The sequence below is a fragment of the Astatotilapia calliptera genome, chromosome 5 (assembly GCF_900246225.1).
Source record: "Astatotilapia calliptera chromosome 5, fAstCal1.2, whole genome shotgun sequence".
Lineage (NCBI taxonomy): Eukaryota > Metazoa > Chordata > Actinopteri > Cichliformes > Cichlidae > Astatotilapia > Astatotilapia calliptera.
Genome location: NC_039306.1, coordinates 19,329,928 through 19,342,013, shown reverse-complemented (window position 1 = coordinate 19,342,013; position 12,086 = coordinate 19,329,928). Strand labels below are relative to the sequence as shown.

General features: G+C 38.0%; 1 protein-coding gene across 10 annotated transcripts in view; it reads right to left on the bottom strand.

The window, feature by feature from the left end:
* Nucleotides 1-12,086, bottom strand: part of cacna1da (calcium channel, voltage-dependent, L type, alpha 1D subunit, a) — a 61,646-nt gene that overhangs the window by 40,018 nt on the left and 9,542 nt on the right. For all 10 annotated transcript variants that reach the window (XM_026167822.1, XM_026167824.1, XM_026167823.1 and 7 more), the window contains exon 4: nucleotides 2,906-3,045. In XM_026167822.1, coding sequence (XP_026023607.1) covers nucleotides 2,906-3,045 — 140 coding nt within the window. The remainder of the gene's footprint in view (nucleotides 1-2,905; nucleotides 3,046-12,086) is intronic.

Below are 12,086 nucleotides of genomic sequence, written 5' to 3'. Positions count from 1 at the left end.
TGGCCCCTTCCGTGGTCGTAAAGTAAAATCAGCAGTGAACAAATCCCTCCCCAAGAAAGAGGACCCTTCATTACACTCAGATAGACATTCCTCATCTAGCCAAGAGGGAAAATCATCTCAACACATTACATCAAAGCTGCGGACTAAAAGCAGGGAATAGAGCTGCCGATAGGCGCTGGAAGGAGTTCTGATGGCCTTTAAGCACAGTCTGCTCCGGCTTATGTTATACTGAGTCACAGCTGTAAGACTGACCGCCTGCCACTGGGGGTTTTATTAGTCATCCAGTCATGCTTAAAAGAAAACCCTCCTTCACATATTGACACCTTTTTGCGAAACATATTTCATAAAGTAAATCAAAAGGATTTTGAACATCAGATTATTTGAAGCAGGTGTTTTCACAGTGTCTCCAGTCAATATTCAAAGGGTCACTCCAATAGGTTTACAGGTTTAAGCCTATTTGCACCAAATCACAGTTTAACTCTTCCTCCTAGAAATGTGTTCCTTTGCAAAATAGTTTTCCAGTTATGTTTAAGTCCAGCACAATCACTGGCTAGATTATAAAAATGCTTTTAACAAATTCACTGAAACACTTATGAACTCGGTTAGAGTTGGCTCAAAGCTTCAAGCACGGCGGACCTTTTAATAAACCAGACCACAATCTTTTCAAAACCTTATCCAAGTACAGCCAGTGAAGAGAAATATCTCTAAAAATGTTTAATAATGCACATCCCAACACTGCAGTAGATATTTTACAGCAAGAATATCAGTGTAGTATATTAAATATGTTGCCAAAAATGTGTCCACTCTTTGCAACATAGTAAAAACTTTGCTTTAATGCATAATAAATCACAAGGACTTCTGTAGCTTATGCAACTTTCTGAGTTTTCTCTTTGGCTTTTAAACTGCACAAAAAATGTATTTATATTAATGTATTATTTAAGATTGACTGCATATAGTGTAAGAAATATTTACCTTATCTGAGCCAGTATGTTTATAAGACAAACCTTGGTTTAGTATGTGTAAAAAAAAGCTGTGGTACATGAAACCAAAATGGAAAAGTAAAAGAAAGACATTCATTAGCGATTAAAAACTGTCATGTGATCATTTTCTACAGCTTAGTTACCATTAATGATTCCTTCCCATCCAAGACTTTATCCAATGTAATCTAAAATTCTGATCAGTGCATCTTTAGAAATCCATTTTGTAGATTTCAAGACAGTACAATGGCTCAGTGGTTTGCACTGTTCCCTCATAGCAAGCAAGTCCTGGGTTCAAGCTTGTGTACCATAGTACACTTGCAAAAAAGTCTGACTTCCTGGTAAAATAAATGTTAAAATGTAGGTTTAAACCCAACAATATAGTTCTTCAAGTTAAAACAAAACACTATTTTTGGATTATTTTTTTCTCTATGGGGAGTGTGTTTGCCTGTCATGAAGTCCCTACACACTACTATAGAATAAATAGTGGACACACAAACATCCTGATGACTGAACTGTGACGATTTTCATCAGATCCTCGCAAAATTATTTCAAATATGTCATTTCAAATTTTAGAAGCTGCAGTCACATTTAATAGTTGGGACAGCCGTCTTTGCATTTGAGTGGATGGCAGATCAACCCTGCATGCAGCATACAGACAGCGATCTGACCCAGCTACCCACTGGACTGTGTGTATTAGAGGAGAGAAAGAGGGAGGAGAGAGGAGAAAAAAAGAGATAAGGCTGAGATAAGGATGAAGATAACACGGGGAGAGTGTGCAAGAGATAGGAATGAGGGCAGAGAGAGGTGGGGAGGTGTAAAGCATGAACCATTTGAGATATGAAAATGGAAGGGGGCAGTAATAAGAACAAGCTGCAGAGACAAAGGAGAGCAGCGTGAGAGAAAGACAGTCAGTGAGAGGAGAGGGAAAGATGGGAGGGAGTGTTGGAGAAGAGATGAAGTATGGAGAGATGGTGACTCACTCCAGTGGTGGTAAAGCTCTGATTTATTCTCTCTGTCTTTTCTGGGTCATATACTGTGGGTGTATGAGGGTCTCTGTTAGCCACTTGGAGCAGAGGCTTAAGCAACTTTAGCTTTAATACTGACTTCTCCTCTTACAAACACTGTAAACTGCAAATGTCACAAGTCAAAAAAAATCCTAAAAGGAGACTAAAAATAGCTAAACCTTGTGACCTGGCCTGCAAACCAGCACATAGAACGAGCAAATATAATACATAAATATTAACAAATTTAACAATCGCAACTAGTTGTGTCAATAAATGAAATAACAAAAAAAAAAAAAACTGAACCTAAGATTTTAGATTTCAAACCCCACCATCTGGCCAAAGTTCAGGTAGTGGGTTGCAAAATAATAATTATAGTAAACTAGAACTAACATAAATAACAGTTTTGGTATCTGGTTGACAAAAACTAAGTGGTAACATTTCTGTTAAAAACTGTCAGCCAACCAATTCTCCTGGTGTGAATTTTGGTTATGATCATTTCCCTTTCAATCAATGACTTACAAACTGAAATATTTTCATAACAACCATAGTCATACCAAACGTGAAATAGACACACATGCAGAAGCTGCATTACTGCATGCAGAAATTGCAGTACCAGCACGGGCAGATAATATATTTAAAGTTAAAAGTCGGTAGTGAGTAAAAAACATAAAGTATATTCCAGAGTTTTTAATTTCCGGAACTGATTAAACTAGTTGGCTCCCAGTCCACCCATGGACAGGGTGGACCAGCATGCCTATTACACGCTTTGTCCTGATATCCTGATGGACTGCATCAACTACATCGCTTGCAGAGGATCTCATTATGGTAGTGCCAGCATTCTGTCAAGGTTTAGCAAAGAATCCACCATTGTCCTTTTACCATTTACATACAGAGCATTTATCATTTAACTTGAAAACTTACCCAATCACCACAATGACGAAATCCAGCATGTTCCAACCGTTTCTCACATACGCATTCTGGTGCATCACCAAGCCATAAGCGATAATCTTCAGAAAGGTCTCAATTGTGAAAATGATGAGGAAGGCATACTCAACTGTTTCCTGCAGATACACAAAAAGGCAAAGAAAGAAAAAAAAAAAAACGAAAACATGAGCAAGGTATTAATACAGACAGTGTTTTGGAGATTCAACACACACAGGTACAGGAATAGGTGCAAAAGACACAGTGCCTATGAAAGGATAAATTAAGCTCTATTTTACTGGTGAGCAACAAGAAAACGACTTTTTGTCGAAGCAAAAATATTTATAAATATTTTACAATTAAATGTAAAAAATTAAGTTGTTTTAACTACTTAAAAATACAGTAAATCTATAATTTACAAGAACAATGTGCCTCCAAAGCAATATTCTCGTCAACTTTCATTGATCAGTAGGCACTGAACTGATACATCAGGACACAAAAATAACCCAGGTTTGCAGAAATGACAATACACAATACAGTTACACTATAGGAAACAATATACAAACAGACCAGATTGCTGTGCAGTTTGTCACAACCCCACATTGATTTTACTGACATTTAAAAAGCAAAAGGCCAAAAAAGGTAAACACTCATTCATAGCGTACTTCCAAAGCACTGAACAATGATGTTCCACCCTAAGATCAGAAATACTGACACGGTGCACAAGAAAAGACAGAAACGAAAGATAAGGACATCAATGTTAGTGTAAATTGTCTTTTTTCTTTTTAGATGTATCTTCTAAATTTTGATTACTGGTTTGCAAACATTTCAACGCTCGATGACAGAGTGTGTCATTGCCTGCAGGACAACCTTCCTCAACACTGCCTGAATGTCTTTGATGGACTTCCTATTAAAGGGAACTTTGTGTACAACAACAGCTATTAGAAAAATATCAGAGAGAGAAGAGTCAGAAAGCCAAGAAAAAGTGACCTCCAAAGGGAAACTGAAACTCCTGATTTGCCTGCAACATAGATATGTAGACATCAAGTTTCACAGCTTCTAAGTGTTGGTAATACTAGTCAGTGTATGAAGTGGACATTGTGTGGCTGCCTGTTCACAGCCATTCAGTGACCAAACACAGTGATTAACTTTTCTTGTAACAACTTGGACAACTTTTGTATGTGGAATCAACATAAATCCCATGGAAATGGCATCTCCTGTGTAAGCTTCACCTATAATCCTGAAAACATTTCAGTGCCTGGAATGTATCTTTGAATATGCAAAATTAAAATAAAATTGTGACCGCTGTGTACCACTAAAAAAGGGCAAATCTACAAAAGAGCCAGTAAGAGCCATGCTAAAATGGTTAAAACCAATTGACTAGTTTGGAATGAAAGGCATGAATGTATCAGAGAGCTATAGAGGTTAAAAAAAGGGACAAACACTCTCTGAACAAAATCTGTGTTTTTAGAGGGTATATACAGATTAGAACGAGTGATGTAACTCAGCAGTGCGCCTTTCTCCGGTTGTTTCAAAGGCAGAGAGAACACAGGAACATTAAGCCATCAGGTTGAGGTCAACTGGGAGTGGATCTGACAACAGAGGCGGGCAAAGGTAGTATGTGCATTTAAGACAGTGAGATGTTTGTGAAAATGGGGGTGAACACACTAAAAGGTGACACAGCACCATTTAGAAGAGTCCTCGCACCTTTTGCTAAGATGTGAAATCAGAAAGAAGCTCTTTGCATTTTTCAAGCTTGGCAGGTCAGCATAAACTGCACAAAGGCTGGCATTCAAAATATCTGCCAATCAGTACAGCAAGCACTAAATGTATCACAGGCAGGAATTTAACCTTAAACACACTGCGGAAAAATGCATGCATGCATACATACTGTAATATACATAATAACCTCGTCTGCCTGAGGGAGTCTTTAATCCCTTTTCTGTGCTCCTTTTCACGATAAATGCAGGGGTACTGTGGGCTGCAGGGCTCGTTTTCCCAACAGTTTACTGCAGATTGTGAGAAGCACTTAGCCCAGAATAAGAGACATGGGTGTCTTTGTTACTGAAGTAAAAGGTTGAGTTAAGCTTACGGCCGCTGCCTCTATGACAGAGCACGCTGAGGCCACAGGGAGCAGAGAGAACAGAACGATTCATGTGAGGATGGAAGGAAAGTGACAGAGAGACAACTGAACAATTTTAGAGGCAGCAAACAGAGAGGCGGTCTCTTGCATTTTTCTGTTGTTGGTTAGCAAAAACATATAAATAAAAGTCAAATATGCTTTAAAGCAGCCAACACACTTATGCATATGTGTGTGTGTGTATCTATATATATATATATATATATATATATATATATATGGATAGATATAGATATATCTATAGATAGATCACTAGCAATTTAGCAATGACTGTATATTAAAAACACCCATTATTAACATTATCGGAATTATTTGAGCTTTCAGGGCCACAGTAAGTGTGTGAAAATTACCACTTCCTGGTTTGTGAAAGCATGTTAAATATAATAGCAAATGATAACCGTTCCCTTTCAATTAACCAGCAATTTATTCATTCATCAGCAACGGTGGCAGAAATAGAAAGAGGGAGAGAGACAATAAGAGAAAGAGAGCAAGGAAAGAGGCCTTTGGGGATGACCATAAATATCTCTGACTCATCTTATTGTGCTGTAAAGACACTTACTGTAGCATGTTTCCTCGTCTAATACAGTTTATGAACGATATATGTAGTTAATAGTTTACATCACTGCCATCCTCTTAGGTATATCACGACACATAAAGCACATGTGCTTACACATGCTTACTTTGCATATTTAGACTCAAAAATGCACCGTAACGGCAAAAGCAATAAACTTATAGTAGGATACTACACGATATAACACAAGTTCCTCCTCAAGCCCCACAGCAACAACCCCAACTGGCCTTTCTCTGCCACAGGGTAAGTGTTCGTGTCTACAGGCACAGCTCACTTCATCTCACAGAGCTCACTTCACCATATGACATATGATGCTAACCCACTGAACCATGCATTCTTCTACATAACACGCCATATGACTGAGCCAGGCGGACAGCAGTAATGTGAACCTATTAACAGTTCAGATTGGCCTGTCCGCAATGCTCATGAGCTGCAATTTAGCTTTCTCTAGACTTCACACAGAAATGACAAAATTCTAGATTTACAAAATTAAAGACATAAAGCTTGTTGTGTAATTTTGTCTATGCTGTTAAAACACTGTGGCTTAATATTTAAATCTGAAATTGCTCTTGAATGAATACATAGTTTTAACAAAGCAGCCTAGCAACCAATCAACATGCATCATTTTGCAAGAAGATAGATAGAAATACCCCTCTAACTTCTGTCTCTGGTTTAAACAGACAGAGCTTATAGACCATTAGCTTGGTTTCGAGACTGCACAGAAGGTGAAATATTAATAACAGTAATCTTTATATACCCTAGAAACCTGCCATACTACCCCTAAAAGTAGGGCTGGGCCATATCATACCGTTCATGGTAATACCGGTATAATGTTGGCCAACGACAAGAAAATGAAATATTGCGATAGAATATGGGTAAAACGCGCGTGCGCAGTGGCTTTGTTTTCATACGCACATGGCGAAAAAGGCACGGCGGTGACGGAGAATGACAAGGGCGAAAGCGAATCGTTGAATGAAACGGATGAACCAGAATTGGTTTGTAAAAATGCTGCAACTTCAGTGGTGTAGAACTGGTTTAGCTTTCGTCCGTCAGATACACAACAAAGCACTATTTTTGGTAGAGCATGCTAGCGGGCCGTCATTATTACCGTGTTTTTTGGTAAATACGGCACACTTAAAATCAAACCTTTGATTTTTCTGAAAATCGACAGTGCCCCTTATAATCCCGTGTGCCTTATGTTTGAATTCTGGTTGTGTTTACTGACCTCGAAACGATTTTATGTACACGGCGCTCGAAAATGTTTTAGTACAACTTTGCTAAGCTACGAAGCCGCACCGCTTGATGGATTGTCGGAGCATTACGGCTATCGTAGGCAGGAGCCTCGCGGAGTGATACATACGGTGCTTCAACGTAATATTACCATACTGTGTGTGTATAAGCTCTTTTTAAGTTTTGTGGATATTATACATGGTTATGCTGAGGATATGTCGGCCAATTTCCACTGGAAATGCCTTTTGGTTAAACTGTCAGCAAGGAATTTGCATTTGCACTGTTACGTTTTTATACAACTTTGAGCTTGTTTAAGTGAAAATACATTGATGGGGTTTTTTTTTTTTTGCAATAATAAAATTGTGGAGTTGTAAAGTATTTTGTCTAGTGTCAATTATATCGTCAGTTATATCGTTATCGCAAATTTTCAAATCTATATCGTGATAAATAAAAGCCAAGTTTGTTAGCTTATCAATTTTCAACTTACATATCATGCCATGTGAGCAGTTCAGAAATGTTTTAATTTATCTTTAATATGCAGATAAGTACCAATCTCTTACTCTCATTAAAAATATAAACTTTCTCGTTCACAAAATCTTTCCTGTTGTTGATGTTTCCTGATGTTCCTTCAAAAATAGGTATAACCACCACAAAAAAGGTAATTACAGAATGTCAAGCTAAAAGATACACCAATCGCTCAGCCCTTTTTCAGCATGTCCGTTCAACTGGTCGATCTCACATAAGTCTCATTATGAGCTGGTCCGTTTCATGCATCCACAACCAGTGTTGGTCAAGTTACTTAAAAAAGTAATCAGTAACTAATTACTGATTACTTCCTACAAAAAGTAATCCCGTTACTTCACTGATTACTTATTTTCAAAAGTAATTAATTACTTAGTTACTTAGTTACATGGTTACTTTTTAAAAACATGATTTACAGCCTGAATAGGTGATAAAGCGATAGATCTTTCAGCCTAAGTCTACTTTTTCTACATAATCCATCATACAAAATGTAATCAAATGGAAAAGTCTCTTTTTAAAACTTTAAACTTTAAATCTTTTAACTTTATGCATCAAGCAAAAACTTAATTATATGCAACATTCTCTGACTGGAAGAAATTAGTTTAACATTTAAACCTATTTTCTGCACATTCCAGCACATAAAATAAAATATTTTTTTGTGTTTACACTCTTTCAAAGAGATGCAAGTAAAACACAGCAGAAAATAAATAAAGTCAAAGACTAGCCGTCCAGTTGCTCTATTTTCACCTGTAAAGCAGGAGTGGGGTAGGCGGAGGTTTACCCTGGTGCAGGTGTGCCGCAGCGGTCAGTTGAAGAATCCGCGAGTTTCTCTGTGAATTTCCCATTACGTCGTAGCTACTCGGTGCTTGCTTGGAAGTTTAGGGGGTTTTTTTGCTGTAAAAAGCAGTTTTCTTCCCACGCACAACGGACACTAATATTTTTGTCACTTTTTATGGAATCAAACTCAAAGTAAGGTCAGTACTTCCACGCTTTAAACGCTGCACGCTCATACTCTCTCCCCACTCGATATATTATCCATTGTTGATCTGCACACAGCTGTTGTCACGAACGTCGCACTCGCTTACGTCACTGTCATGAGACATTCTCGCAAAAAAATCACGGTTTTAGTAACGCAGCGTTCCTACGGGAAAGTAATGGTAATCTAATTACCATTTTTGCAATAGTAATCCCTTACATTACTCATTACTTGAAAAAGGTAATCAGATTACAGTAACGCGTTTCACGTTACTGCCCATCTCTGTCCACAACACAACACAGCGCAGCAGCACAGACAAAAAAAAAAATTGCACGCTGACTCACGCGCAGCCACACAGTAACATGTTTTGAGCTTGGAACCCTTCACCGTTAACAACACAAACTTCACTAAAGTAAAGTACACGGAGACCACCACAAAAATATTCATAACAACAAATCAGATCAGACTGTTACACTTCACCTACCTAGCTTAACATGAACATTTAAAGAAGCTAACAAAGGAGAAGCAGCTAAAGTGATCCAGAGTTCAGAGCTAGCCAGGCACAGGCCAGCAGCCTCAGTATGAGCCTTGGTATGAGCAACAGATCAAAACAATTAAAGGAAAAATTACAGAGATGACCGAAACACAGAAAACAGTTATTGTCCTGTTATCTGGTGACATTATAAACATTATGGAAAATACTTAAGTACCTATTGTCACAACCTGAGACCTCATGGTTAATCTTGGGTTTGACCAGAAGACAGTTAATTTCTTAATGCACTACATGACCACAGCAACTTCTGGTGCAGACCTAACCTACTCTGGAGCAGGTTAGAGATGAACAGGCACAAAATCTCAGCCTACTAACTGATCAGTTATTCAGATTCTTAAACTGAAAAATAAAAGCTGAAAATGTTTTACCCGCATCTAAATATTAACTAAATGAAATAAGAATCGCAATTCATCAGATTCCCCTATGTCTTAATCATAGAGCTGTTATACTAAGAAGTCTGCCCACTTACACAGTCAGCATTTTTGCCAGTTTTCTGTCCCGACTTTAAATAGACTAGATTTTTTTATTATAGTCTTTTACAGTCTTACTGACCAAAGCACTTAAAGTGCTCACACATTTATACAGAGCTTTTAATACCTTTATTCTAACGCACTGATATTCTTCAACCTCATTGGTGTTAGACTGTATTATGTGTTTAACTGCTTGATATTGTTGTAATGCTGCAGTTTTACTTTTCTTCTAAAATGTTTGCCAACACCACCCCATTGGCTTCATACTGCAGCATTCGGCAGGAGAGTCAAGACCGCTGAGGAGGAACACACAAACCACATCATCAAGACGAAGGCTAATAAGTTAGGAGTCAGGAACATAAGACTGGAATAAAAATATATCAAAAATAAATCAGGAATCTCCACAAAGATGATGACATAAACCAGGGTTAAACTTTTTTATTGCATTAAACTTTAAACCTCTAGATGTGTTGAAAATGGTCACAATTAGACTGAAAATATGTGCAGGTTCCTCTGACATAACATGTGCAGTGCACATTTAATTTGCTGTTTGCTCTGTTTTCATAAGTACCTGATTGTCTCTACTGTATACGTACCTGTAGGAATATCTGAGTATGAGACAGCGAGCCCACAGATGGAAATCAGAGTATAAATATGCATGTTTGAGTCCATGTTTGAGTGTATGTCATATGTAGAACAATATAGGGTATACACACTCCGTCCAAATATAAATTCCACAGTTACCAGCTATGGGACAGTTTGAGAGCAGATATCTCTCGAATCTTAAAGAAACATTACAGTGTCATTACGGATCTGATTCTGCACTGAGTAGACATACACTCTCACTCTCCCGCTATCGCCCTCCCCCACGCCCTCTACATCTCTCTTTCCTTCCCCTGTCTGTATAGATCAGTCAGTGCCATCCAGCCAAGCCAGGGGGGGGGGGGGGGGGGGGGGGTGAGGGCGGCCAATATTTAGTGCTTTTTCACCGCCTACTCCTGCAGGTTTTCACAGTAAATATCTGTGCTTGAGTGTGCAGTCTATATTGGGATGGCTGTTCAAGTGTTTATCAGGTACATCTTTTAATAAGACAGTAATCAGATTACCGGTTAGTCATATGTTTAGTAAACTGGAATATTTGTAATATGGTATTCATATACTTTTCTCAGATATTGTAGCATTTTCAGTAATTCTTAACTACTGATTACAAATACAAGAATAACAAAAGCAGGAATGCAACAAATTGAAATCTGGCAACTACTCTAAGAAATACCATAATGCACTGCGCATCTGCCCTGTGCTCTCTTTTGTATTTGTTCATGTGTTTGTATGTACAGCACATAAATGTGTCTTTTTGTGTAGCTTATGTGTGCGTATCTGAAGTACTGTGGGGGCGGGCAGGAGTTGCGTGTGAGATGTGGATGTCACTCAGCCAAGGAAAACACTACTGTACAGGTCATCTTACCCACACTGCTAAAATGAATGTCTCAACAAAGAAAAAAAGGAAACATAATAATATATACACATATTTGTTGCATAAGAGATAAGTGATAGCTTTTCCCTAAAGCTACATACAGTAGTCGACACACAGCTGAGCAGCGATGTAGCTGCTGAATAAAACTGTTGTCATTTCCTCATTTGAAAATGCTGCTGTTGTCAGAGATCAGGTAGTTTGTCTCGCCACAGTTACAGCTCAGTGGAGGGGAAAAAACAGGATTGAGTTTTTACACTACAGCAGTTATCTACAATACCACATGACCTGTACAGAGCAACAATGCTTCTGACAGGAAACAACACAAAACAACCTAGGAAAACATGGGAGATGCAAACTTGACAAAGAGGTACACAGATGCATATACAGTGTATACACTGCCAGAACTATAGCACTCACTGAATGAGACCCAGGTCAAAGTAATCAACAACAGGTGGACACAATCAGGGGAGGTCAGACAGGAAGCAAAACTATCACATCAGAGGAAGGAAAACTATCTTTCAAAATAAAACAGAAAAAATGCCAAAAGACATGGCACATAAACTACTGACACATAACACGTGAACACAGAGAAACCAAGACATGAACAAGGAAATAAGACAAAGGATAATGCAAATGGAAACCAGAACTAAGACTTACATTATACTATAGACAAGGCCCCAAAACAGGAATCCAACATTCACAAAAATCATCACCAAAATCTAAACTTCATATATTAGAACAACCAAATATAAAGAGTCCAAAACTGACAAACATACATGTAAAATTTTTACGACAAAATCCAGGGACGACAACATATTTTGTATGAAAATGTTGTTTTAACTGAAATAAAACCACAAACACTCATTTTCAACAGAGAGGTCATGAAGGTTTTCTTGGATCTCATGAATCTTATGAAGGGTTGGTATAAAGTTTGTCAGTGTAACATGCAAATAGAAATTCAAATACATCACATTATATTTCTAATCATCATCTATCATCAACAGCAAATCAACAAACGCTTAGGACAGCAAACAAAAAATGGCAACTTCTCTTTTTCCTCATGCAATCTTGATGAAAATATTTTTATAAGAAATGATTCCGCGTCTATAGAAAAAAAAAACAGAATTTCTTCCTAAAACAGTTTTCCCCTTTAAGAAGGCCTGTTTGATGCACAGCCTTTGCACATGCTCGGCTGTTGTACATTATCATGGCTGCACAGTCACACAGCATTTGCACAAAGCTAGC